Below are 24,093 nucleotides of genomic sequence, written 5' to 3'. Positions count from 1 at the left end.
CTTCCTTCCTTCCTTCCTTCCTTCCTTCCTTCCTTCCTTCCTTGACAGGGTTTTTCTGTGTAGCCCTGACTGTCCTGGAACTCACTCTGTAGACCAAACTGGTCTTGAACTACAGAGATCCGCACACCTCTACTGCCTGAGTGTTGGGATTAAAGGCATGCGCTACCACTGTCCAGCCCCAGATCTGTTTTTTAAAACTAGATTTTGTTTGTTTTGAGACAGGGTCAAACCCTTGCTGGCCCAGAACTCATTTTGTAGAACACGCTGTCCCCAGCCTCCCAGATGCTAGGATGAAGGAGTAAAGGTCTGAACTACTAGGCAGGTCCAGTTTTGGATTCTTGAATCTTTCCATATATTTCTTTCTCCTTAATCCATAAACTGAAGACTCTTAACACAGAATTCAGACATCTAATCCTTCCTTATCCAAATTCATTTGAATCAACAGTCGGCTTGTTTTTTTCGTCATTTCTTGTTCTGAAAATCTTGCTTTAATGAAGTGTATTCCTCAATTTTGATTTAGCTTTAATTTACCGCATTAGTCCTACATTTGCCAATTCTTATGTAGATGATCCTTTTTGAACTTAACACTTTCCCAGCACCAAACTTTAGTTCATCTTGTTCTTCTATCTCAAGGTCTCCTATCAAATCTGCCCCATAAATGCCCTTAGGAGTCATGTTACTACTGTCCTAAGACTCCTAACTACAATACTCTTGTCTGTCTACCAAGCAAGTTGTACTGCTTTGACGGTGTTCCCCGGTTTTATTTTGGTTGAATACCTAAGGTACTGAAGTTCTAAGTTGAGATCTTGGTCATTATCAATAATAGTTATTTAATTACATATTCAGCATAATGTCAAGGCCTTTTGTTTTGCATGCACTATTTTATATTACAAATCGTGAAACCTACTGACAGATAGTTTGTGAAGTGACAGCAGCTTGCTAGGTCCCTCCAGCCCACCCACAGTCACTTATTACTGCTACCACAAGCCATTCACTCTCATTTTCTTACTGCATTTGTGAAAAATTCTGAAGTTGTCTTTAAGAACTTGGGCTTCAGGAGGCGAGCAGAAGGAAGGGCATGGAGCTGTGGTCTTTTTTTGCAGGTTCACATGCTAGTGTACAGGACTTAACTCTGGCATGTTAGCAATGGTATGGGGGTTGGACTTTCAGAAGTAACTCTAGCCACAGGCCCTCCCCAAGGACGTGCTGGGAAACTGCTTTGGGAAGATCTCTCACCTACATTTTCTTTTCTTTTCTTCTGGTAAAACGGTTTAAAAGTTTGTACAGTATATTTTTGTCATTTTCCTCCCCACTCAACTCTTCCCAGACTCCACCCCACTTCATATTTTTCCTTCTTAAGGAAAACCAAAAACCTAATCCAAAACCATACCAAACCAACTTTAAGTGTGCAAGTATGCACTTGCATGCACGTTCTTTCTCTCTTTCATACACACACACACACACACACACACACACACACACACACACACAAACCCACAAAATCTGTTTAGCGTTGGCCAACTATTCTAGAGCATGTAGTATGCCTGCGGTGAATGGCGTGCGCAGCATTTTGACCGCAGTTACTCAGCAGTGCCTAACATCCAGTGGACATGTGTTGTGCTTGTCCCTCCCTTGCTCCTCCCCATAGCATTCATTGATTATTCTGTGTTTGCTGATGTGAACACCAAGATGATGAGAAAGATTCAGCAACTGTGGAGAAGGGGCAACGTGGTAAAGGAAACAAATTGTTCATGAATACTCTACAAACAAAAACTCGTGAATGGAGAAGAAATACAAATCCTAGCCCTGTCAGGCTCTTAAAGGTTCCAGATGAAGTTGTTTTTAGCACATCCTATGTTGTAGTTATGCCATGGAATGTTAGTCAAGATAGAAGCAGAAGTGACAAGTCATTCTCTTTGGGGTCTCTATTAAGTAGCGAGCACTGACTGACTTTCAGGGCTCTCCGGGTCTTACTGATTCAGCGCAACATGAAGCACGAGTACTTTAGATCCAGGAATAGTTATACAAAATCCTAAAGAAATTTAATCAGAGCAGAAAATACTTAGCATGGCTCTTTTTTCTTTTTTGCACACATAATGTTAGCATGTGCTTTTGACTCTCTCTCTCTCTCTTTTTATAGGAAGATGACTCGTGTGAGTCTAGCAAAGAGAAGCGGCGAGTGAAAAAAAAAGTGTCACCTGGGGGTGTGTTTGTGAGAAGGTACTAATCAGTGCAGTAAGGTTAAATACAGCCTGGTTTTCCTTCACTGTAGAGAGATGTGAATTGATAGAAAGCCTGCAATTCAGAAGGGGAAAATGCTGTATATCAAAGGGACTTAAAACTTTCTATATACATATATATTCAAATCAACATTTTACAAGTATTCACATAAACTGTGAACTATAAGATAGTACAATCTAATAGTCAAAGGAAATCTAATTCTAGATAATGAAAATTATTAAAATGATACTACGGCTTCACAATAAATCTGCATTTTACTGTCTAGATGTACTACTACTAATATGCATATGATCTTAAGGATTTTGACCTTTGCTAAGTGTTACAGTACATACCTCTAAATCTAGCACTTAAGAGACTGGAGAACGAGTAGGATAAATTTTTGGGCAGCTGGGCTTCTCAAGACCATCTCAAGACACTTGTGTATGTATATACACGCGCGCGTGTGCACGCTCGTGCACGCGCGCGCGCGCACATACACACACACACACACACACACACACACACACACCTACCCACTCTCACAAAACATTTATTCAAATGATTCCAACTGTAACAAAGCATCTAGACTTGGAGTGGGAAAGGTAAGTTTTCAAACAGAACAGCTTTACAATTACCACATTTCTCATTCAAATGCTTTACACGAGTGAAAATCTACTCAGAAAAAGTCCATGCTACACCCCTGCAAAGAAAGCCCTTAAGTAATCTGACTCTGAATCCCACCTTTGCTCTGTGCTGCAAGCTTTATGGAAATAGTTAAGAGGCAGACTCGGTTGTTTTTTCCTTTCCCAATAATTCCTTGAATTGAGACTTTGTCCTTTGTTGACCAAAAAGCAGCCGTGGTGGTTCTGATTTAGTTCCCAAACATTTTCATTCTATTTCTTTCTGCCTATGGTGAGCCAGCAAGGTATGTGATGGCTATTTAAACCTAATCAGTGTGAGCAGGATTTTCTGGTCCCAAGAAAATGATCGCTAAGATCAGATCAGGCCAGTCGAAGTCTAAGCAATTGTTAAAAATGGCAGAGATGGGATGGGGATGTAGATCAGTTGGAAAAATGTTTGCCTAGCATGCATGAAACGCTAGGTTTAAAATCCAGAACCACATAAAATTGGGCATGGTAGTGCATGCTTATTTTATGTCTAGCACTTGGGAGGGTCAAGGCCATTCTTGGTTATATCAATCAGGATGGAGAACTAAGATGTAAGAAAGATACAGAGGGCCTGGAGAGATGACTCAGTGTATATAGAGTTTGAAGCACCCATGTTTGCATCCCTAGCACTTTTGTAAATCCTGGGCATACATCCCAGTGCTGGGGCCGGGAACAGACAGATTCCCAAAGTTGTCAGTTTAGCTGAAAGGGAAAGGGGAGGGGAAGAAAAAGGGACAGGAACAGGAGAGGGGTGGGTTGGAGGAGGGAGAGGAAGAGAGGAAAGATCCTGTCTCAAAGTAAGATACGAATGAATAAGAAAGACACCCAAAGGTCATGTTTGGCCTCCATATGAATACACCTCTCTCTCTCTCTCTCTCTCTCTCTCTCTCTCTCTCTCTCTCTCAATACACATGTATCTCTCTCCTCTCTCCCCCCCCTCTCTCTCTCACACACACACATACACACACACACACACACACACACACACACAAACAAACAAAAGGAAGAGGAAAATGTGAAGACTAGATAACAAAAGGAAATTAATACAAATTTGAATTTCCTTCTTTTGGTTCTGGTCTGGGATGTTTCAATCCCCAACTCTTTGAGATGGTACTATATATGAATGTATGTATACACACACACACAAACAAACACAACAAGAGATGTTTGAATTTAAATGAATCGTTGGGAAAGTCTGTTTCATATAGTTGGGTTAATGTGTAGCATTCAGGAGGTGAGGATAAGTGCTGGGACATAGGGTGGTTGGTGGGACACCTAATCAGCCAATGTGCGTGAAGTTTTAGGTTCAATCCTTGGTAGCAGCAAACAAACAAACCGCAAAATCCACTCCTCAAATGCTGAAAAATTAAAAAGATAGATGTAATCAGAATAACTCTATAGATTTCATATTAATTATAACACATTTACAATGGGATACACATTATTTTAAAATTTATTATTCACTACAAAAAATCGCCACTTACATAGGAAGTCACTTTGAAATATCAACCACCTTTGTTATAGTATTTTATTTTATATAAAAATCTAATTGCATTAATAACCAAGAAAGTAAAATCCAGTAAGTGTATAGACTACAGAATTGTTTTCAAAAATATAATCTGATAACAAATCCAACTTCATTTACAAAGCTCAAATGCAAAACTGTTTATTACTATAGTTATCAGGGGGTAAAGACTTCTATCTCAAGCCAGGCTGAAGTGACAGCTTTTCAACATAAAGACATACAACATAAAAATAAAATACCAAACACTTCATTTAGTCCACAAGTACTTTGAAGAGTTTGTAGTGAGTACATTCTATGGAGTGAGCAGCCGCAGCCGCAGCCGCAGCCACAACAGCGGCAGCGTCAGTTCTCCTTCCAGAACCTATAAAACCCCAAAGCTATCGCCAAGCAAGTGAACACCGAGGCTGTGAAAAGAAAGAAACCATGTTACAAGCTATAGCTTAATTATTTCAGGCAATAAAAGAAATGAACAGAAACAAAATCAAATTTATATCCATGTTCTCTATTTCCTAGGAAATTAAACTAAGAATAAAAGGCATTGGTAAAGGCAATAGTTACATCAATGGCTTCCTATACTTCGGAGAGTAAAAATGAGAATAATTAAAAAATATAGGTGTCATGTCAGAAAATGTAAGTGGGGCTTCAAAGTCACTATCAGGTCTTAGGGTTTCCATTGCTGTGATAAACACCATGACCAAAACAGCTTGGGGAGGAAAGGGTTCAACAACTCTGAGTCACACTCAATCCCTGCAGGAAGACAGGGCAGGAACTCAAGGCAGGAACCCAGAATGGGAACTGAAGCAAAACCAGTGCTGCTGCCTGCCTTACTTAGCCTGCTTTCAGCCTATCCAGAGGTGGCACCACCCACATGGGGCTGAGTCCTCTCATATCAATCGTTAAGACAATTCCCCAGAGCTGGAGAGCTGGAGAGGTGGTTAAGAGCACTGACTGCTCTTCCAAAGGTCCTGAGTTCAATTCCCATGGTGGCTCATAACCATCTGTACTGGGATCCGATGACCTCTTCTGGTGTGTCTGAAGACAGCAACAGTGTACTCTCATATATAAGATAAATAAATCTTAATTAAAAAAAAGAGAGAGAGACACAATTCCCCCAGCCTTGTCTATAGGTTGACCTTATGGAGGCATTTCCTCAATTGAGGTTTTGGGGCACAGATGGTATGTGCCCATATTTCTAGATTCTTGGGAGACTAAGCCTAGAAGTTTTGGGCAGATTGACAGCCAAATCCTACCATGCCTGGTAGTTGTAAATCTTCAAGAAAGGAAGCCTTACTGTCTTATTAACTGTCTCAGGGATTCTAGAACAAATAGTCCCATTTATGCTTTATCTACCTACTGATTTAAAACTGTGTAATTGTGGCTTCCTAAATGGCTCACCAGTAACAACAGTACAAAAACACACTTAAAGGAGGAAAGAGAATGTGCTTCAATATGACTGGTTCCAAATCCTCAGCAAAACAAAGGAAGGGTGACATAAGAAAGTTTATTTTATGTGTATGGGTGTTACACCTACATTTATGTCAGTGCACCATGTGTGTGCCAGGTGCCTGTGGAGGCCAGAAGAGGGGACTGGATCCTGGAGTTACAGATGGTTGTGAGTCGCCATGTGTCCTTTAGAACAACTAGTACTCTTAGCCCCTAAGTATTCTCTCCAGACCCAGTAAAATCTTTTTAAATACAATTGCTAACTTGCTATTACCTGAAAGCCTATTAGATTTGCCTTGTATATCTATGAACTGCTAAAAGAAAGCTTTCTGGAAAATGCCACCATCTTCAACTTGGAGGGTAAAAAGGATTTTGTGGTGTTATCCCCCTCCCCCACCACAGGGTTTCTCTGTATAGCCCTGTCATGGAATTCACTCTGTAGACCAGGCTGGCCTCGAACTCAGAGATCTGTCTGTGTCTGCCTCCCAAGTGCTGGGATTAAAGGCACCCAGCAGTATTCTGTTTGTTTTTAACCATGGTATTCTTTAGGTAAATACTCAGGAGAATACTGTGAAATCCCAGGAGGAATCTGAATTCCTTTGTTGCTTTGAGACTGATTCTGGAAGAGAATGAACATTCCAAATGGCTGTTTTGGAATTTCCCTTAGCATTACAGTTGAGCTCAAGGCCTTTGGTTCTACAGACTTTGTTAATGTAGGGGATTCCAAAGCCTAACTTCAGATTTTCTTTTAAATCTGAATTTTAAGCAGGAACCTAATGTTAGAAATAAAAATAGAGTACTTTAATTAAAAAATAAGGGGATATATATCAGTTGAGGGCTGAGACTCATTCATCTAACTTGCTGCATCACAGTGGGTGGCCAGAAAACCACTATGATCAGAAATTTTATTTATATGGTAATTTGTTAATACACACATTTAAAATAGGTGTATCTTTTGACCCCCAGTTTTTTTGTTTTTGTTTTGTTGTTTCTGCCTCCCAAGTACTGGGACTAAAGGCATGCACCACCATGCTTTGTGTGACCCCAAATTTTAAATGTGCACAGCAACAGGTGTATAGAAATGTGTGTATTTAGTAAGGCATGCACATATATGTTCAGAGTAGCACTGCTCTTAAGGATGAAGAGCTGAAGCAACATTGTTGGGGAATCTTTAGTAATAAAAGATGTTTATACATGGTAATGTTAAAATACACTTAAGACACATGGAATTAATTAAAATGGGTAAATAATTTTTATAAGTGTATCTTACTTGTATATAGAAGACAAGATATAAGCTATTAATACTAAATCAAGAAGGTGAGGGGATTTTCATTGTCCTTGAATTACACAGATAATTTAAATGAAAACATACCACTTTTATGAAAAGCAAGTAAAAAGACAAGTAGTATTTAACATGGGCTATAAAAATCTTAGATCAGATTGAAGTTGTGGAGCTCAGTATAAGGCAATCTAAGTTTGAGACAGTATCTGTGTGCTCAATTAGTCCAAGGTAAGCAGTCTCCTTACCGTCCACGCCTCCCTTCTTGATGTGTTTTTTAACAGCCTACATCTACTTTCGTGATCTTTCTAACACTATTCAAACCTTTACAATAAAATGAACTAGTGGAATTTACCCAAATAATTTTACCCTTTTATTCTTCAGTTTATTTTCTTGATAGCCAGACACCTTTTTCTATCAGTGAAATTGCACAGGTGCTTGTTACTTCAATCTTGAAATTGGAACCTTCTTCAAGGAAAACAGGGTACCAAGAAATAAAGGAGTATTTTAGCTCCAATTTTTTCTCTGCCCTGGAATGGTTATCCTGAGAGGGAGGAACCAATAGATCCAAATGTTCACTATTAGCAGTTCGTTTTTCTGAAAGACTTACCTGCAAGATAACGAATTGTCTCAAGTTTGCTCGACTCCATCAGTGTTTTTAAGGAAGCAATTTCAGTGTCAATTTTATTACTGGTCTCTGAAATAATACTTTTGGTTTGTGTATCCTGTAGCAAATCAGAATAAGCAGAGAATTAAGGTTTTGTCCTTATATATTATGGACAAAACCATTTTCATATCTGGCAATAATTTTCTTGAACCATTCAATATTGGGCATAGTCTACTAAAAATCTAAGATATTTGAAACCTATATATATGCTAACCTGAGAAGAAAATTTTTTAGTCCCAGAACTAACACTTTTGTATGTAAAAGTCTTTGGAATATAATTAACATTTTAAACATAAAAAAAGACAATTTTAAAATATATTCTGCCAAAATACCAACCAATTTTTTTTGTTTGTTTGTTTGTTTTTTTTTTTTTTTGGTTTTTTCGAGACAGGGTTTCTCTTTCTCTGTATAGTCCTGGCTGTCCTGGAACTCACTCTGTAGACCAGGCTGGCCTCGAACTCAGAAATTCGCCTGCCTCTGCCTCCCAAGTGCTGGGATTAAAGACGTGTGCAACCACGCCCGGCACCAACCAAATTTATGATGTGAATGGATATCACTATAAAGATGCTGGCATATACCTGGCGGGTAACTTTGCACGAATAGGGAACAAAGTTCAGAAGTGAGCTGAAGTGAATTTACTCATTTCCTTGTTTCTCTAATTTCTCTGACCAAGAAGTTTAAGAAAATTGATTGTTTAAAGAGCACAGGTGATCTTCCCTTACTAAATTTTGAGCAAGAGAACTTTTAAGAAAGGATGAGGAGAAATCAGAAAGCTTGGGCTTACTTTCTTTTAGAAAATTTTTTATTAGATATTTTCTTCATTTACATTTCAAATGCTATCCCAAAAGTCCCCTATACCCTCCCCCTGCCCTGCTCCCCAAACCACCCACTCTGGCTTCCTGGCCCTGGCATTCCCCTGTACTGGGGCATATGATCTTCGCAAGACCAAGGACCTCTCTTCCCATTGATGGCCAGCTAGGCCATCCTCTGCTACATATGCAACTAGAGACACAGCTCTGGGGGTACTGGTTAGTTCATATTGTTGTTCCTCCTATATAGGGTTGCAGACCCCTTCAGCTCCTTGGGTACTTTCTCTAGCTCCTCCATTGGGGGCCCTGTGTTCCATCCAATAGATGACTGTCCACTTCTGTATTTGCCAGGCACTGGCATAGCCTCACACGAGACAGCTATATCAAGGTCCTGTCAGCAAAATCTTGATGGCATATGCAATAGTGTCTGGGTTTGGTGGTTGTTTATGGGATGGATCCCCAAGTGGGGCAGTCTCTGGATGGTCCTTCCTTCTATCTCAGCTCCAAACTTTGTCTCTGTAACTCCTTCCATGGGTATTTTGTTACCAGTTCTAAGAAGGAACAAAGTATCCACACTTTGGTCTTCTTGAGTTTCGTGTGTTTTGCAAATTGTATCTTGGGTATTCTAAGTTTCTGGGCTAATATCCACTTCTCAGTGAGTGCATATCATGTGTGTTCTTTTGTGATTGGGTTACCTCACTCAGGATGATATCCTCCAGATACATTCATTTGCCTAAGAATTTCATAAATTCATTGTTTTTAATAGTTGAGTAGTACTCCATTGTGTAAATGTACCACAGTTTCTGTATCCATTCCTCTGTTGAGGGACATCTGGGTTCTTTCCAGATTCTGGCTATTATACATAAGGCTGCTATGAACATAGTGGAGCATGTGTCCTTATTACAAGTTGGAACATCTTCTGTGTATATGCCCAGGAGGTATTGCTGGATCTCCTGGTACTATGTCTAATATTCTGAGGAACCGCCAGACTGATTTCCAGAGTGGTTGTACCAGCTTGCAATCCCACCAGCAATGGAGGAGTGTTCCTTTTTCTCCACATAAGCTAGGGCTTACTTATTAATGATTTATTACAGGATTATTGAGAATGTAAACAGGACTTCTAAGTACCAGGTTTACAGTCTGAATTCATTTGAGAAAGCGTATCACAGAATTGTTGGGCTTGGCTTCAAGCTCACTGCAGTCCTGAGTGTTGGGGCTATAGAGCATGCTTGGATTAGAATCTTTAAAATTTTTTTTTTATGCCATGTACATTGGTGTTTTGCCCGCATGTTTGTCTGTGTAAGGGCGAAAGATCCCCTGGAACTAGAGTTACAGACAGTTGTGAGCTGGCATGTAGGTGCTGGGAATTGAGTGTGGGGCCTCCGGAAGAGGTGCCAGTGCTTTTAACCACTGAGCTACCTGCAGCCCTTATGGCAACTCTACCACCTACTGGTTGTGTGATTTTAACCTTTTTTTATATTATTTTTCAAACTGCTAAAGTAAAAATAAGGATAAGCATACAGGTTGACCTGAAAACTAAAGATATTAACAGACACAAGTAAATGTATAATGGTATCTTGTACATATTAAACACTAAGTATTTACTATCAGTTTTAAAAAGTAAAGATTTTAAATTTAAATCTAGATGTTTATTTATTAACAATAGTGTATTTTTGTTTTTATAAAAGTTATATCTATGTAAAAATAGCTTATTTTTTTAAAAGTATGTCATGCAAAAGTTAATACTTTTTTTGAGGGGGGGTATTTTTTCAAAACGAAGTCTCACTATGTAGCTTCGGTTGGCCAGGACTTCCCTATGTAGAGACCAGACTGGCCTCAAACTCAAGAGATCTATCTCTGCTTCCCAAAGGCTGGGTCTGTGGCCCAGTCCTTAATCCTTTTTTTTTCTTTTAAGATTTGTTTTATTTTATTTACATTGTGTGTCTGTGTGTGGATATGTGTTGGAGGCATCAGGCACGTGATCCCATAGAATAGAGGTACAGATGGTGGTGAGCTGCCTAATATGAGTGCCAGGAACCAAACTCCAGTAGTCTCTTGTTAAGTGTGATATGTTGAGTCATCTCTCTAGTCTAGAAAGCTTTAATTCCTATTCCAAGGTAGCAGCTCAAGGACTCCATTTCCTCAGGGCAGCTTTCCCCACAGTGCTGGCAAACGGTGACAGTGGTGAAGAAATCAGATTCTACAGGGCCAGGCATTTAAACATACAAAAGCACATGATATATGAAAGAGAAACTTCTACATACCTTTTTGGCAAATTCATTGGTTGCTTCTATAAGTTGCTTTTCTTGATCTGTGAACTAAAGGATATGAAGTCTGATTAAAAGAAAAACTGGACAGCAGGACAGTGGGGAAAGGCACTTGCCACACAAGCCTGCAACCTGAGCTGCATCTCTGGAGCCTACAAGCAGGCGAAGAGAACTGACTCTGTACAGTTGTCTCTCACTTCTACATGTGTTATAACAACAGCAACAATGCGAAAAGGGCTATAAATAACTTAAAAAGGAATAGATATAACAAGAACATTCATTTAAAAAATATTATTGGAGGGGCTAGAAACCAGCTCAGACGTTAAGAGGACTTGCTGCTGCTTTTCTGCTTCCTGCACTCCTACTGGACAGCTCACAAGTGTATGGAGCTCCAGCTCCAGGGGATCTTACACCTCTGAGCTTATATTCGCCTCCTAGGTGGATATATAACATATGGACACACACCATATTTACATAAGTAAAATTAATCTTCTAAAAAAGCACACTACTGGGCATGCACACAAGAAATGAAAAAAATAAATGTTAAGAAGCATGTTACCGGGTGGGGGGAGGGTATAGGGGACATTCGGATAGCATTTGAAATGTAAATGAAGAAAATATCTAATAAAATACTTAAAAAAAAATAAGCATGTTACCATGTCTGTTACTCTACTCCTTTCCAGGTTGATGTCCAGCTTATTGTCCGCTCTGATTCGACTGGTTTCATTCTTTAAAGAAAATTAGTATTTTTAAAAATGAACTTGTAATGGGTACTTGTTTTGAAACTAGTGGAATAAATTTCACTTACAGTCAACTGCTGCTTAACTTGATCTAGTTCAATTTTCATTTTCTAGGTATAAAAGAGGTGACAGTTAGGATCAATCCAAAAGTGCCTGTGATATTTTCATAAGTTTGAAAACAGATTAGCAAGAATTGGGTATCTATGGATTTTTTTAATACAGAATTATGATTTTACAAAAGAACTGATCACTGTATTCATTAAATATATTCTAGGTACAAAACATTCAGTTTTGGTGTTAGAGTTTACTTTTAAAATGATTTTTACTTTTTTAAATTTAAAAACGTTTAAGCTAGGACTGGAGACATGGCTCAGTGGTTAAGACTGCTTGCTGCTATTCTAGAGGCCCTGAGTTGGACCAGCTGCCCGTGACCCCAGTTTCAGGGGACTTGACACCCTCTTCTGACCTCTATAGGCATGTCTCTCTCTACAGCCCCCCTCTTTTCCCCTCCTAAGCCCCTATCCCCAAAATAAATCTTATACTTTAAGCTGTTTCTAACTACAAAAGTGCATCTTGGGGGTCTACAGAGATGGCTCAGTGGTTAGGAGCTTACTGCTCTTGGGGGTGGGTTCAGGCTCACGTCAGCCACGTTGGGTTGCTTACTACTGCTTATCATTCCAACACCACAGGATCTGATGCCCTCTTGTGGCACCTGCACCCATATACATAGAGCTACACACATAAACAAAAATTTAAAATATATTTAATTTTTTTTCTCAGTAATAAGGACAACACAACATTAAACACAATGGAAAACTTAGTTTTAAAAACAATATATGACAAGCTATGCCAGAAAATTTACATAATATTGGAGCTCAGATCCTTCCCCCATTCTATGATTTTTATATAAACAACTTAAAATATGTACTCAGTATGCAAGAAACTGATTTAGAGGTGAAGATTAGGAAATCTAATTTAACCTTTTAACCAGTGGCTTGTTTTTGTTTTTGAGACAGGATCTCACTTTAGCCTAGTTGGTCTGGAGTGTGCTGTGTAGACCACGCGGCCTCAGCACAGACACTCTCCTGCCTCTGCCTCCCAAGGGCCGGAACTAAAGGTCTACAGCACCATGCCCAGCTCTGAATCGTGAGTGTTTAATTTAGAAACTTTGTAATACATAATATTATTTGCTTTTACTAAGGTATTTACTAGCATACTTGTGAGATCAGTTACTTTTAAAATCACTGCTAGTAAGTTAAAACTTCTATTACCTCATTCTCTGCTCTCAGATTTGCAAATTCACTTTTCTCTAGGATGACCATGTCTTTTCTGATGGAATCCAAATGAGCCATTAGCTGCTGGACTGTTATTTCCTAGGAAATAAAATAAAAATAACCAAGTAACATATGGAATAGTGGCATCCTTTTATTTTTGAATTGTTTTATAAATTTTTAAAGGAATGTCAACATGCTAACAGGTATGATAACTGATTAAGAAAAACATACATATGAAACTCAAATATCTGAAATAACAAAATAAAAATGAAGAAATTCAAGGAAGAAAACCTTATCTTCCAATGAAAAGAAATATCTAGGTCTTTTAATGAAGATTATTCCAACAAAAATGCTTCCTTAGCCTCTATGAGTTCCTCAACAAACAGTGTTTCAGGTTTTTCTCTTTTAGATCAATTTATGTATTTATTTATTTATGCTCAGTCTTCATGCATGCCAGATAGTTGCGAGCCACCATGTGGTTGCTGAGAATTGAATTCTGGACCTCTGAAGAGCAGACAGTGCTCTTCTCTCTAGCCCTTCGGTTTTGTTTGAGCCTAGTATTTCAGTGTTTTGATTTTGACAGACTTTTCTACCATAAGAAAATACAAAGAAATCGAATAGGAATCAGAGGATTTTTTTAAAAGTAAGATAAACAACTGAAATAATTGTCCTTTATCAGCACAGCATAGTTAGACTTGTTTAAATGTCCTGGTCTCTTTCCTGTTTTGGACACTGCAGAGAAAAATGTGAAAGAAAAGGAAACGTCTACCTGACATCATAAGCATTTGCTTTATAAAGGACTATAAGCTTGTTTTTGCAGAAAAGGTCTTGCTCTATATAACTTAAAAATACTTAGAGAATACTTTTTTCTGTAATAAACCCCTATACAAATGGCAACAATTAGGTTTAATGTTTTAAATCTAATTCTTGACCTTCTTGCTGCAGCCTTGGTGTACACCAAGTATACTTAGCAGAACATTTCTGCAGAAGTGACTCACAGCAACCCTGCAAAGAAATCTGTTTCCACAGTCAGCTTCTTAAAGTTAGATTCATAATTTCTCTCTCTTTACTAAAAGGTAAAGGAAGAGAATGTAATCTTAAGAACAGGTTTACATATCAGGGCTTCTTAATAAAGAAAAAGGTCTAAGCAAAAAGAGCCACTAGTCCATTTTTAAAGTCACAGTTCCCTGCTGATTGATATAGGTAAAAAAGACTGAAAACTGACTTAAGTTTTTTATAACAGAGGGCACAGCAATTTCAGACATCTCTGAAAGCTATGCTAATTTAGTTTTCAAAGGGTCTACAATTCATACATCTTTATGTAAAACTAACTTCTGTTCACCTGATGTAACTGTCATGTCTTGAGGATTAATGCCTTTATCTGCTAACCAAAGTCTAATCCTAGAAGCTTCTAGCCTTTGTACAATCTTATCTAGGCCTAGAATGTTTTTTAACCTCTGAGACTTACAGCTAAATAAGCTCACCCCTTCCTTGTTCTTATTGATTTCTGGCTGGCTGTTCTGGCTCAAACTCCTCTCCAAGGGGACTGATTCAATCTAGCTTTTCTCAATTTCTGACTGAATTTGGCCTCATACTAACTCTGGCAATCTGTTCCAATCTTCTGGTTCCTTCTCATTCTCTGGCTTGTCCTATATTCACCTGTGTCTAGCTTGTTTTCTCTCTGCAACCTGTCTTTACCACTGTCCCAGTAAACTGCCCCCTCTCCCTTTCTCTTTGTGCTGTTCTCTCTTAAATACCTTCTTTTTTTTCTCTTCTGGTGAGAATTGGACATATCCTATTTACGGTCAGATTTTTTTCTGATTTGTCACTTTGTTTGCCACTCATTAGACATCACTTTCAAACATGGCTGCTTCCTTCTAAAAACTAACTTTCCCTTCCTTATTTGGGATTAAAATTTAGAGGTGGGATTAGTTTCCTAGATGAACAGGGTGCTTTTAACATCACAAACCAGTATTTTTAAAAGCCAAAAGTTTAATAGTAACATTTCTACACTAAGTGCTATTTTTAGTATGTAGGACTGCATGGTTCTGGCAGCAGGAGTAGTCCTCAAATCATAGTTTTAAATTTGTGCTTGCACAAAAAGCAGGCTTAAAATTTAATAGCAAGTTACTTTATTGAAAATGTCAATAGCTCCTTTGGATAGCCCATAGACATAGCAGAGCTTTGGGAGAATTAATTAAATGCTTGGCCATTTTTTTCCAGTTTTTAATTGACTAGTTTGTGATGATCCTGAAATAAGCTAAGCTAAAAATAATGCAAAATTGAAAAGAACGTTAAATGTAAGAGATAGGTGTTTTAATGTCTATCAAGAATTATATTAAAAATCTTTAAGAGCTATTGATTTTTCTCTAACCCTTTTTAGATTCTAATTTTATGTAAGAAATCTTAGGTTTTATGGTTATGAAATAGCCATCTAAAAGAAAAAGACTAAACTTGAAAAATTAAAATAAAAGTAAGTATAAGAAGAAAACAGATTTTTAAACAGTTCAGCCGGGTGTGGTGGCATATGCTTTTAATCCCAGCACTTGGGAGGCAGAGGCAGGCAGATCTCTTGAGTTCAAGGCCAGTCTGGTCTACAAAGTGAGTTCCAGGACAGCTAAGGCTACACAGAGAAACCCTGTCTCGAAAAACCAACCAACCAACCAACCAACCAACCAACCATCCAACCAACCAACCAACCAAACAAACAAACAAACAAAATTTTTTTAAACAGTTCAATATCTTGTTTATTTTTGTCCATTATCATCAAAATAAGAAGTCTTGAAAATCACTCAATGCTTGCACAGGTCAGCAAAATGGCTTAGTGGGTAAGTGTGTGTGCTGTCTCAGCTTCACAACCTGAGTTCAGTCCCTGGGACTCACATGGTGGCAGGAGAGAACCAACTCTTCTTGCAAGCTGTCCTCTGACATCCACACTTGTGTCATGGCATGCTTGATTTTTTTTTTTTAATTTTACATCCCATCAGATTTAAACATTTCAGCGAGGTCATTTATAAAGTCTTCCATAGCTATGTTAGTCCCTTCTAGCTTACAAAGTCTGTAAAAATTAACCATGGCACAACCCATGAAAACAGTAGACACAGTATATTGAAAAGCTAGCTCTTTTACTTTTGGAGAGCTTCCCAGGGGGAAAGTTGTTTGTCTACAGTCTACCACCATGACTAAAACACATTTATCTCACAAAAGGGAAGATGACTGAATTCCACTCACGGTATCAAATACTCTTGGTTAGGGACACTCCAATTCTTCTAGACACACTCTGAGAAAGGCCTTTGTAATTTGTCCTTTCCTCCTTCCTTGAAAAAGATTATATAATGAAACTATCGGGAGAGATAAAAAAAATGAATGTATTACCTGTTGAGCTTTAGTCACCATCTCCTTGTAGATAGTATCCAGGCTGACATTTGATAACGTACTTAGCACTGATACAATTGTCTGTGCTTGTGTTTTGTCAAATCCTGGAAACAAGTAAATCTGCATTTTAAAACATGTACATCACTAGCAGAAGAGACAGCTAACAAACTTTCAATAGTTCCACTATTATACTTAAAACAGTTACAAGGAAAAGATGGACAATGCTATCTTATTTTAAAAGCACTCTGCAATTCCTAATTAGATCTACAACAAAATTGAATATTTCTAAGTTTTTTTTGGTAGTGAGTATATAATTGGCAATAAAATGCTATTTCATTATTGTCATTTGTTCTTCAATTAGTATTTGGGTGATAGTGAAAGTAAGCAGGTGAATACATTTTTATTATTTTTCTCTGCACTACTTTTTTATGGCTTTTGCCTAGTTTTCTATAAAATTACTAAACTTTTATTGATTCCTAAGACATTTAGGTTTACCAAGAACTTTAGTAAGCAGATTCATTATTTCTGAATACCACTCTGCACTATTAGGGGTTCCCCTGTAATATATTATCATATCTGGAAATATGTTATTTTTTTTCTTCTTTATATTTCCATCCAGAATTTAGTATTGGCCTAAAAAATTTTTTTAACTTTACTGGAATAATTTTGTGCATATAAACTAATCCTATGCTTTTTTTTCGCTCTCTTAACAGTGATTTTAAGTGATTATAAAGCATTCCAGTGTGTGGCAAGCATTCTCTTTCAATAATCCCTCTTAGTTGCTGGCAACTGACTTGGGGATTCATTATATGAGTGCTGCTAATTTTCTTTGTATTCATGTTTCTCACCGTGAGTTTCCAAGTCCTGCACCAATGCATGGGTATCAAAAGTTAATTTTCTTTGTTCTAGAGGAGTTATATCCACTGGTCTTCTATCATAATCTGACTTAGTTGTGGTAGTCAAGAAACCTGAAAAGAGAAAACAGTGTTATAATAATTTACAATGGTATCACACTTTGGCTTCTAAAGAGCTCTCCACACGTATTTAAATACAATTCTAGCTTCCCAATTAGGTGTCCTGTAATTTCACCCAAATTAACTGACTCTTCTCAACCCCTCTCATCAGAATGTCTGATGCTATCCTATATATGGCAGCCATTAGTAGAGATTTCATTTTCTTCTTTCAGCATTCAAAAATAATTAGAGAGTTTGGATTAAATCCTAACATGTGCATTTACTGCTTTAGATGCCACTGCTTCTATCCTACCTACCAGGAAACAGATCTGCCTCACTTTCTTCAGTGCTCAGAAGTTTCTTATAAAACCTTCTGTTCCCATCTGTACTGGTACCACTTATTTCCTAGTTTTCAGCTATAATGCAGTTAACAGTAATTGGTTTCCTTCTGACCCAGACTACAAGCCCTGTGCTATCTTGGCTGTATTTTTCATACTGTATCTTTAGGACTCACAGGGCACTTGTTGTGTTTAGTTCCCTTCAATATGGGAACATTTCACCCTTCAGGGAAGCTCCTTAAGCTGGAATATATACAACTTTCTGCTAGAATAAGCAATATGAGAGTCCCTCTCAGATGGAAGGAAGCTGCACAGATTCTGGGAGGAGCCACATTGCTAAGGAGACCCAGACAAATTGAACTGAAAGGTGACTCAGACCAGAACAGCTGTCCCAAGTAAGCAGAAACCAGACAAACTGCCTAAAAGAGGTTCAAACCAACTGAGGCACCTGGAAAGGACACTCTCCAGCCTGTTGTGCTGCTGAAGGCAGTATGGTGTGCATTATGCACTGTCACCCATGCTGGGGTGGGCTTTGGTGATGCTGTTCCTCAGTCGTTTCTGCTCCTGTAAGTAACCCCAATAAAACTCATGGTTCACTAAGTTGGACTATGTTATAATCTGTACTTTGGTCTGTAATGGGCTAACTGGATGAGCTGATATATGTGTTTTGTCATGCAACACTTTGATACACCGGTGAGTCACAATCAATGAATTTGATTTTAAGTTCTGGAGCATTTACTGGTCAGTATAGGAGATCTAAGAGCTACCAGTCATTTTTGACATCTTGCCCTGATGCGTTAAATTCCCCAAACTCAACTTGGACACAGTATAGTCTGATGAATTTTATTATGAAGTATTCCCTCTTAGGATGAATTCTACACATATAAAACTTCTTAACTATTGTGATACATTAAGATACTGTAAGTGTGATAGTCAAGTACAAGGGGTTATACCAGATAACTTACATGCTTCCAAAGCAAGGTAGCAGTATTCTCATTTTTAAGTTAAAAAAAATCATGCTTATTAGAGCTAGGTTTGGTACCTGATGCTGAATATGGTGATTCTAGCACTCAGGAGACTGAGGCAGGAGGATCGTCAATTCAGTGCTAGCCTGAGTTACATACCAAAACCAGTCCAGACTAGGTTAAACCATACCATGCTTAGGAAAGGCAAAGGAATTTGCTTAGGTCATAGACACAGTAATAGGTAATAGGATTCAGATTTAGGTTCTTTTGACTATAAAGCTTATCATCTATAGCCTCTGTTTTATTTTATCCCAAGCTACTTATCTATCTAGTTACTTAAAGGACAGGTTTAATTTCAGGCATTACTTTATGCTAATAATTTTTAAGGCATATGTGATTCCTTAATAAGTATCTTTATAGTCAAAATATTTATAATAACAAATATAGATTATACACTGGATCATGTGCTGGCCACAGGGAAAAATATAGTGAGTCCAGACATAGCAGGTGTCTTCACTGGTTTTATTAAAAGGCAGTAAACATGTGTCATAAAAAAATTCAAAGCCTCACTCATGATTTCCATTTAATAAAAGAGACAAAGCAGTTGGAAAAGCAGAATAATGCTTTGAAAATATACTTGCAACGTAGCCTTTTTTGGCTGAGTGTCATCTAGAAAAGGTTAAAAAAAAAACCATGTTTTTGTGTGTCAGATGTAAAGTAGGAAAGAAAATAAAACTCGGAAGTATAGATTTAGTGCTGTCCTGTTCAGCTGTGTTAGGAGTAACGATTTGGTACGCTTAGTTTCCTCTTCTGCCTCAGAAGTTCTCTTAGAAAAGAATCAGAAATGTTTAATATTTTTATGCTTATTATTAAATTCTTAAAATTTTCATTTTATTGATGGGAAAAAGTGATACCAAAACCAGTCCAGACTAGGCAAGTATGCTGTCTCAGATCTTAGGTTTCATGGGCAGTCAAATTAGTACAGTTCCTGACATCAGTCAACAAATAACGAATGCCTTAAAAAATCAACTCCATGGTATAGGGACCTTAACATCACCAACAACTCTCTGTAGGGCACAGCTAATTTCATGTCCTATTACACTTTCTGGCTCTTAGACTTTATCTACAAACATGTCATTTGCTTGCTTTTCCTTCTTGGGGCCTTGTCTGTGTTCAGAAAGCTTTTTGCCTGTTCATATTCATTCTTGAGAGCTCTGTACAAAGGTCTCGTCTGGTGTGAAGTATGAAAGGATTCCTGAGGTCAGATCTCTTCTAATGGTTTTTCAAGGTACTCTGTAATATTCTTTTTCACAATCTTCATATTTATTTAACTTACCTTTTAAGTTCCTCATTAGATCAGGCATTAGTCAACTCCTGCCATCAGGCTACCAACACCCAGTTTTCAAAGTTGTTTCCATCAATAAAACTTAACTGAAATTATTATCTAGGAGTGCTTTGACACAACAATGACAGAGAAGTTGTAATCAACCATATGGCCCACACAACCTAAAGTATTTCCTATTTGCCCTTTCACAGAAAGTTTGTTAACCTCCGAAGTAAACCTTAAGAGTTAGGCCGGGCGGTGGTGGCGCACCCCTTTAATCCCAGCACTTGGGAGGCAGAGGCAGGTGGATTTCTGAGTTCGAGGCCAGCCTGGTCTACAAAGTGAGTTCCAGGACAGTCAGGGCTATACAGAGAAACCCTGTCTCAAAAAAACCAAAAACAACAACAACAACAATAACAACAAAAACCAAAAAACCTTAAGAGTTAGGGGCCATGTCTGTTCTTGGTCTCTGCTCAGGTCCCAGTGCCCAACAGCTTTAGCTGAATGGAACTGTGTTTGGCACTATGTACAATGATGTTTTGGGGTCAAAGACTTGTTCAAGTTTGCCTCAGACTGCTGGGCTCAGATGGTCCTATTCCAGCCTTCTGGGTAGCAGAAGATTGTAAGGTGTTCAGTTCTGCTCTGGACCTTCAAGGTTGTGGTTCTTATGATGTGATTTCAAAATATATCCATTTGGTCCTCTGTGGGATTAAAGATTATGTGGAAATGACACTAGTTATATGAAATCTTAGAGAAATAAGCCAGATAGATAAACAGAATGGGCAAAATTCACCAAAGCATGCAACACTGTCATTTCTACCTTTCATTCTATTTATGATAGGGTGAGATAATGAAATATATATGGGATATTTCTATAAGTTTAAACATTTTACTTAAAAGTATGTGTGCGTTTATGTATGTCACTTATTAATGTATGTCACTTGTGAGCATGGCTGTGAAAGCTACAAGGGTGCTGGATCCCCTGGAGCTGGAGTTACAGGCATTTAGAAGTGCTGCCGGAGGTGGATGCTGGGAACCAGTCAGGTCTTCTAAAAGTGTCCTTAACTGCTGAGCCATCTCTCTATCCCATTTATTTCTTTATGTGACTTTATTTCTCTGATGTGTGTGTTGATACAGTCTCTGGCAATAGGACTTTGAGTGGGGAAAGTGTTTGTTTCATTTCTCTGAAAGGCTTTTGAATGTTCCCAATAAGGTACTGTGATCACTGGCCTGGTTGTGACATGAGCAATTTGATTCATAAGTACTCCTTAAGAGTCCATTTGATACCAGGTAGTGGTGGTACATGACTTTAATCCCAGAAGAGAGGCAGATCTCTGAGTGTTTGAGGCCAGCTTAGATAACAGAGCAAGTTCCAGGACAGCCAAGGTTATACAGAGAAACCCTTTTTTGAAAAATAAAACAAGAGTACATTTGACATCTATACAAAACCCTACATACTTCATTTTAATTTTTTCAAACTAATCTTGTATGTTTACAGTGAGAAAACAAATTCAAAATGAAAAGACTTATTAATTTACAAAATTACTACTATAGATCTCTGGCCTATCTTGTAAAAAATGACTCTGTTGGAAAAGGCCAAAGTTTACTTTTTAAAAAGGCATATAAAATAGAGTTCACTAAATCTAAGTTGCAAATTTTATTAATTTGTTGCCTGTTTTTAGAACTGAACCACTTCAATGACGTAACTGGTTAGTTTTCTTATTTGTATATTTGTGTGTGGATGTATGTATGTGGTTGTGTGCATGTAAAAGTACGTGTGGAGGTCAGAGGACAACTTTTAGGACTTGGCTCTCTTCCATCACATGAGTCCCCAGGAGCAAACCCAGGCTTGGCAGTAATACCTCTGCCTGCAGACTTATCTTGCCTGGTACCAGCTTGTTTTTCTATAAAAATTCAAAGAATAAACATTAAAGCATATATTCTCAGGGAGTTGGTGGTGGTGCATACCTTTAATCCCAACACTTGGGAGGTGGAGACAGGTAGATCTCTGTGAGTTCAAGGTCAGCCTGCTCTACAACTCAAGGACAGCTAAGGTTACACAGTGAAACTCATTTCAAACAACTCCAAAGAATATATTCTTACATTATAGTCGACTGGCATAATGTGTATGTAGCATCAGAGAATCTATGGCAAATTAAATGAGCTAACAAAAAATGCTTCATCTCCACCTGAGGACTAATTCAGTACTTCTGGTCATAGGGCTTGGCAATCTGTACGTAGAAGAAACATCTGTAGTGTTTCTGATGTACTGCTAAGTGTGGATAGTAACGAAGACTGCAGCACCATCCACAAAAACAGGTAGACAAATCACGGCTTCCTCTGCAACTCACCGTTTACTTTTAGAGAGTGTTGGATTAAATAACTATACTATGGTATTTCCATGGGATAAGGACAAACTTTCAAATTTGCTAGACTACGGACATTTGTCTATAGTAAGCAGTAAATACTTTTTACACTGAACAGGGACACAAACTATGCACTAATTTTAAGGGGAGACAAGATTTCCTCAAGAGTAACCAGACTTCAAGTGGAATAACTTGACAATTGTACTAAAATATTAACATTTTCCTGGGGTGTTATATTTTTGGTAAAAGTACTCAGATAAATTGAGTTTTGAATTATTTCATCAGATTCAAAACAATGCTACCCTTGTTTGTGTGTGAGGGTACACATACCTAAGGAGAGGCTAGAGGAGGTCTTTGTATCCTGCTCTGCCATGCCCTTCCTAAGTCTTTGAAAGGGCAGCTTTTATTGAACCTGGAATTGGCTGGGGAGTCAACTCTGTGCAGCACATGCTTCCACCAGTGGACCCACCTCCCCATCCTTTTCTGAAAAGTCCACCAGAATGTGTATTTATAATAACTACCTAAATACGGAATCAAAGATGTGACTAATTCTAGCAGTTAAGTAGCAGCCTTACAAAGGCAGCCTTGATTGAAAGTCAGTGGAATAAATAAAATTAAACAGGTTGAAAACAAAACAGTGGCAAACAACAAAACCACACAAGTGTGGAGGGCGGAGAAGTATGTCTGGGTACTGAATAACTCAGTTTATCATCATAGATCCAGGAATAACAAAATGTGGAGGTTGGAATTACGGTGGAAAAACTGAAAAGCAAAAATAAAAGCCTTGGAAATAGTTCTCAAAGTAAGAAATTCTCCAGGATATACAAACTAACAAAGGGGCCAAGTGTTTGGAAACGCATAGGTTCCAGGACACTTAAAAAACAAAACAAAACCCTACTGTGATTTGTAAATCAGGACACTCGCAAACTACCTAAGAGTTCATAAGAGACGGAACGCCGCCCCGCGCCCACCAACTCAAGCGGAGAGGAGGCGCTGGTCCCCAGGGGCTGGGTCTAGGAGGAAGCAAGCCCTCCAGCCAGACCCCTCGGTTCCGCCCCAGACCCGCCATCCCGGAGCCTCGCGGGTGGGCGGGGCCCCGCAAGGGGTGTGTCACTCTCGCGGAACCTGAGCGGGCACATCCGCCCGAACCTTGTCCCTGAGCGAGTCTTCGGCTCACCTCTCCGCAGGGCGGGTGACAGACGCCCATGGGGAGTTGAAGTCCAGCGGATCCCGCCGCCGTCAGGGCGCAGGAACCGCCAAATCCAGCGGCCCCTCATAGTCTCGGAGCTCCGCGGGTCAGCAAGGAGAAGCGGATACGCGTTGATTCTCGCGGAGGCTTTCGGACAATGAAGTCCTCTCACCATCAGGATGCTGGGAAATGTAGTGTCCGGTCTGTCACTAATGCACCTACTTACGGGGTTTTTCTTCTACAAAGCTAGGCCTCTTCACAGAGCCACACTTCACACGACTCAGAGCTTATCCTCCTAGCCCATCGCCCCTTCCCCATCTCTTCTCGCCTTTACCGCCCTAAGAAAGCGGGGTCTTGGAGAACCTTCTGGCGCCCGTTTGCGGGCGGCGAGTTAGTCCCGCAGCAAGCTTCCCAGACCGAATCCAGCGTAGCCGCAGAGCATCACGGGACCCGCAGTCCTCGCTGCTGAGGATTGTGGGGAGGAGACCGCGGTGTAGCTTCGTCCGGTGCCCGTGGAAGTCCGGAGCGCACCACGCACTTGCAGCTTCGCGTCTCTCGGCCTGGCCCTCTGGTGCACTGGAGGACCAACTGTTTTAGGCCTTCTCTTCAGGGAAACGAAAATTCTCCATTTCCTGGGTCGGAATTGTTCATGGTTTACCCCTCTCCAACTTCAGTTACCAAAGTCATTGCC

At 39.1% G+C, this 24,093-nt stretch overlaps 2 protein-coding genes across 2 annotated transcripts in view; one reads left to right on the top strand and one right to left on the bottom strand.

Moving 5' to 3' along the window:
- Window positions 1-2,503, top strand: part of Ankrd42 (ankyrin repeat domain 42) — a 48,680-nt gene extending 46,177 nt beyond the window's left edge. Inside the window, exon 12 of the mRNA XM_029541627.1 lies at window positions 2,141-2,503. Within this exon, the coding sequence (XP_029397487.1) occupies window positions 2,141-2,227 (87 nt within the window). The 3' untranslated portion in view covers window positions 2,228-2,503. The remainder of the gene's footprint in view (window positions 1-2,140) is intronic.
- A 1,820-nt stretch (window positions 2,504-4,323) lies between these two features.
- Ccdc90b (coiled-coil domain containing 90B) lies at window positions 4,324-23,876 on the bottom strand. Its single transcript, XM_021191986.1, has 9 exons — window positions 23,391-23,876; window positions 17,116-17,235; window positions 16,268-16,371; window positions 12,890-12,991; window positions 11,687-11,728; window positions 11,535-11,606; window positions 10,876-10,929; window positions 7,746-7,860; window positions 4,324-4,817 (listed from the first exon to the last, which is right to left on the bottom strand). Exons 1-9 carry the CDS (start codon window positions 23,575-23,577, stop codon window positions 4,756-4,758), a joined length of 858 nt encoding a protein of 285 aa, XP_021047645.1. The 5' UTR covers window positions 23,578-23,876; the 3' UTR covers window positions 4,324-4,755.
- Between the last annotated feature and the right edge of the window lie 217 nt (window positions 23,877-24,093).

Source organism: Mus pahari, chromosome 1 (assembly GCF_900095145.1).
Source record: "Mus pahari chromosome 1, PAHARI_EIJ_v1.1, whole genome shotgun sequence".
NCBI lineage: Eukaryota > Metazoa > Chordata > Mammalia > Rodentia > Muridae > Mus > Mus pahari.
This window is presented reverse-complemented; position numbering and strand designations above follow the sequence as displayed.

Coding starts and splice junctions, on each gene's coding strand:
- Ccdc90b (XM_021191986.1), bottom strand. CDS start 23,577: ATGGTGAGAGGACTTCATTGTCCGAAAGCCTCCGCGAGAATCAACGCG. Junction 17,236..23,390: donor GTCACCCGCCCTGCGGAGAG/GTGAGCCGAAGA, acceptor TTCTCTTTTCAG/GTTTCTTGACTACCACAACT. Junction 12,992..16,267: donor TGGTGACTAAAGCTCAACAG/GTAATACATTCA, acceptor TTTATTTCCTAG/GAAATAACAGTCCAGCAGCT.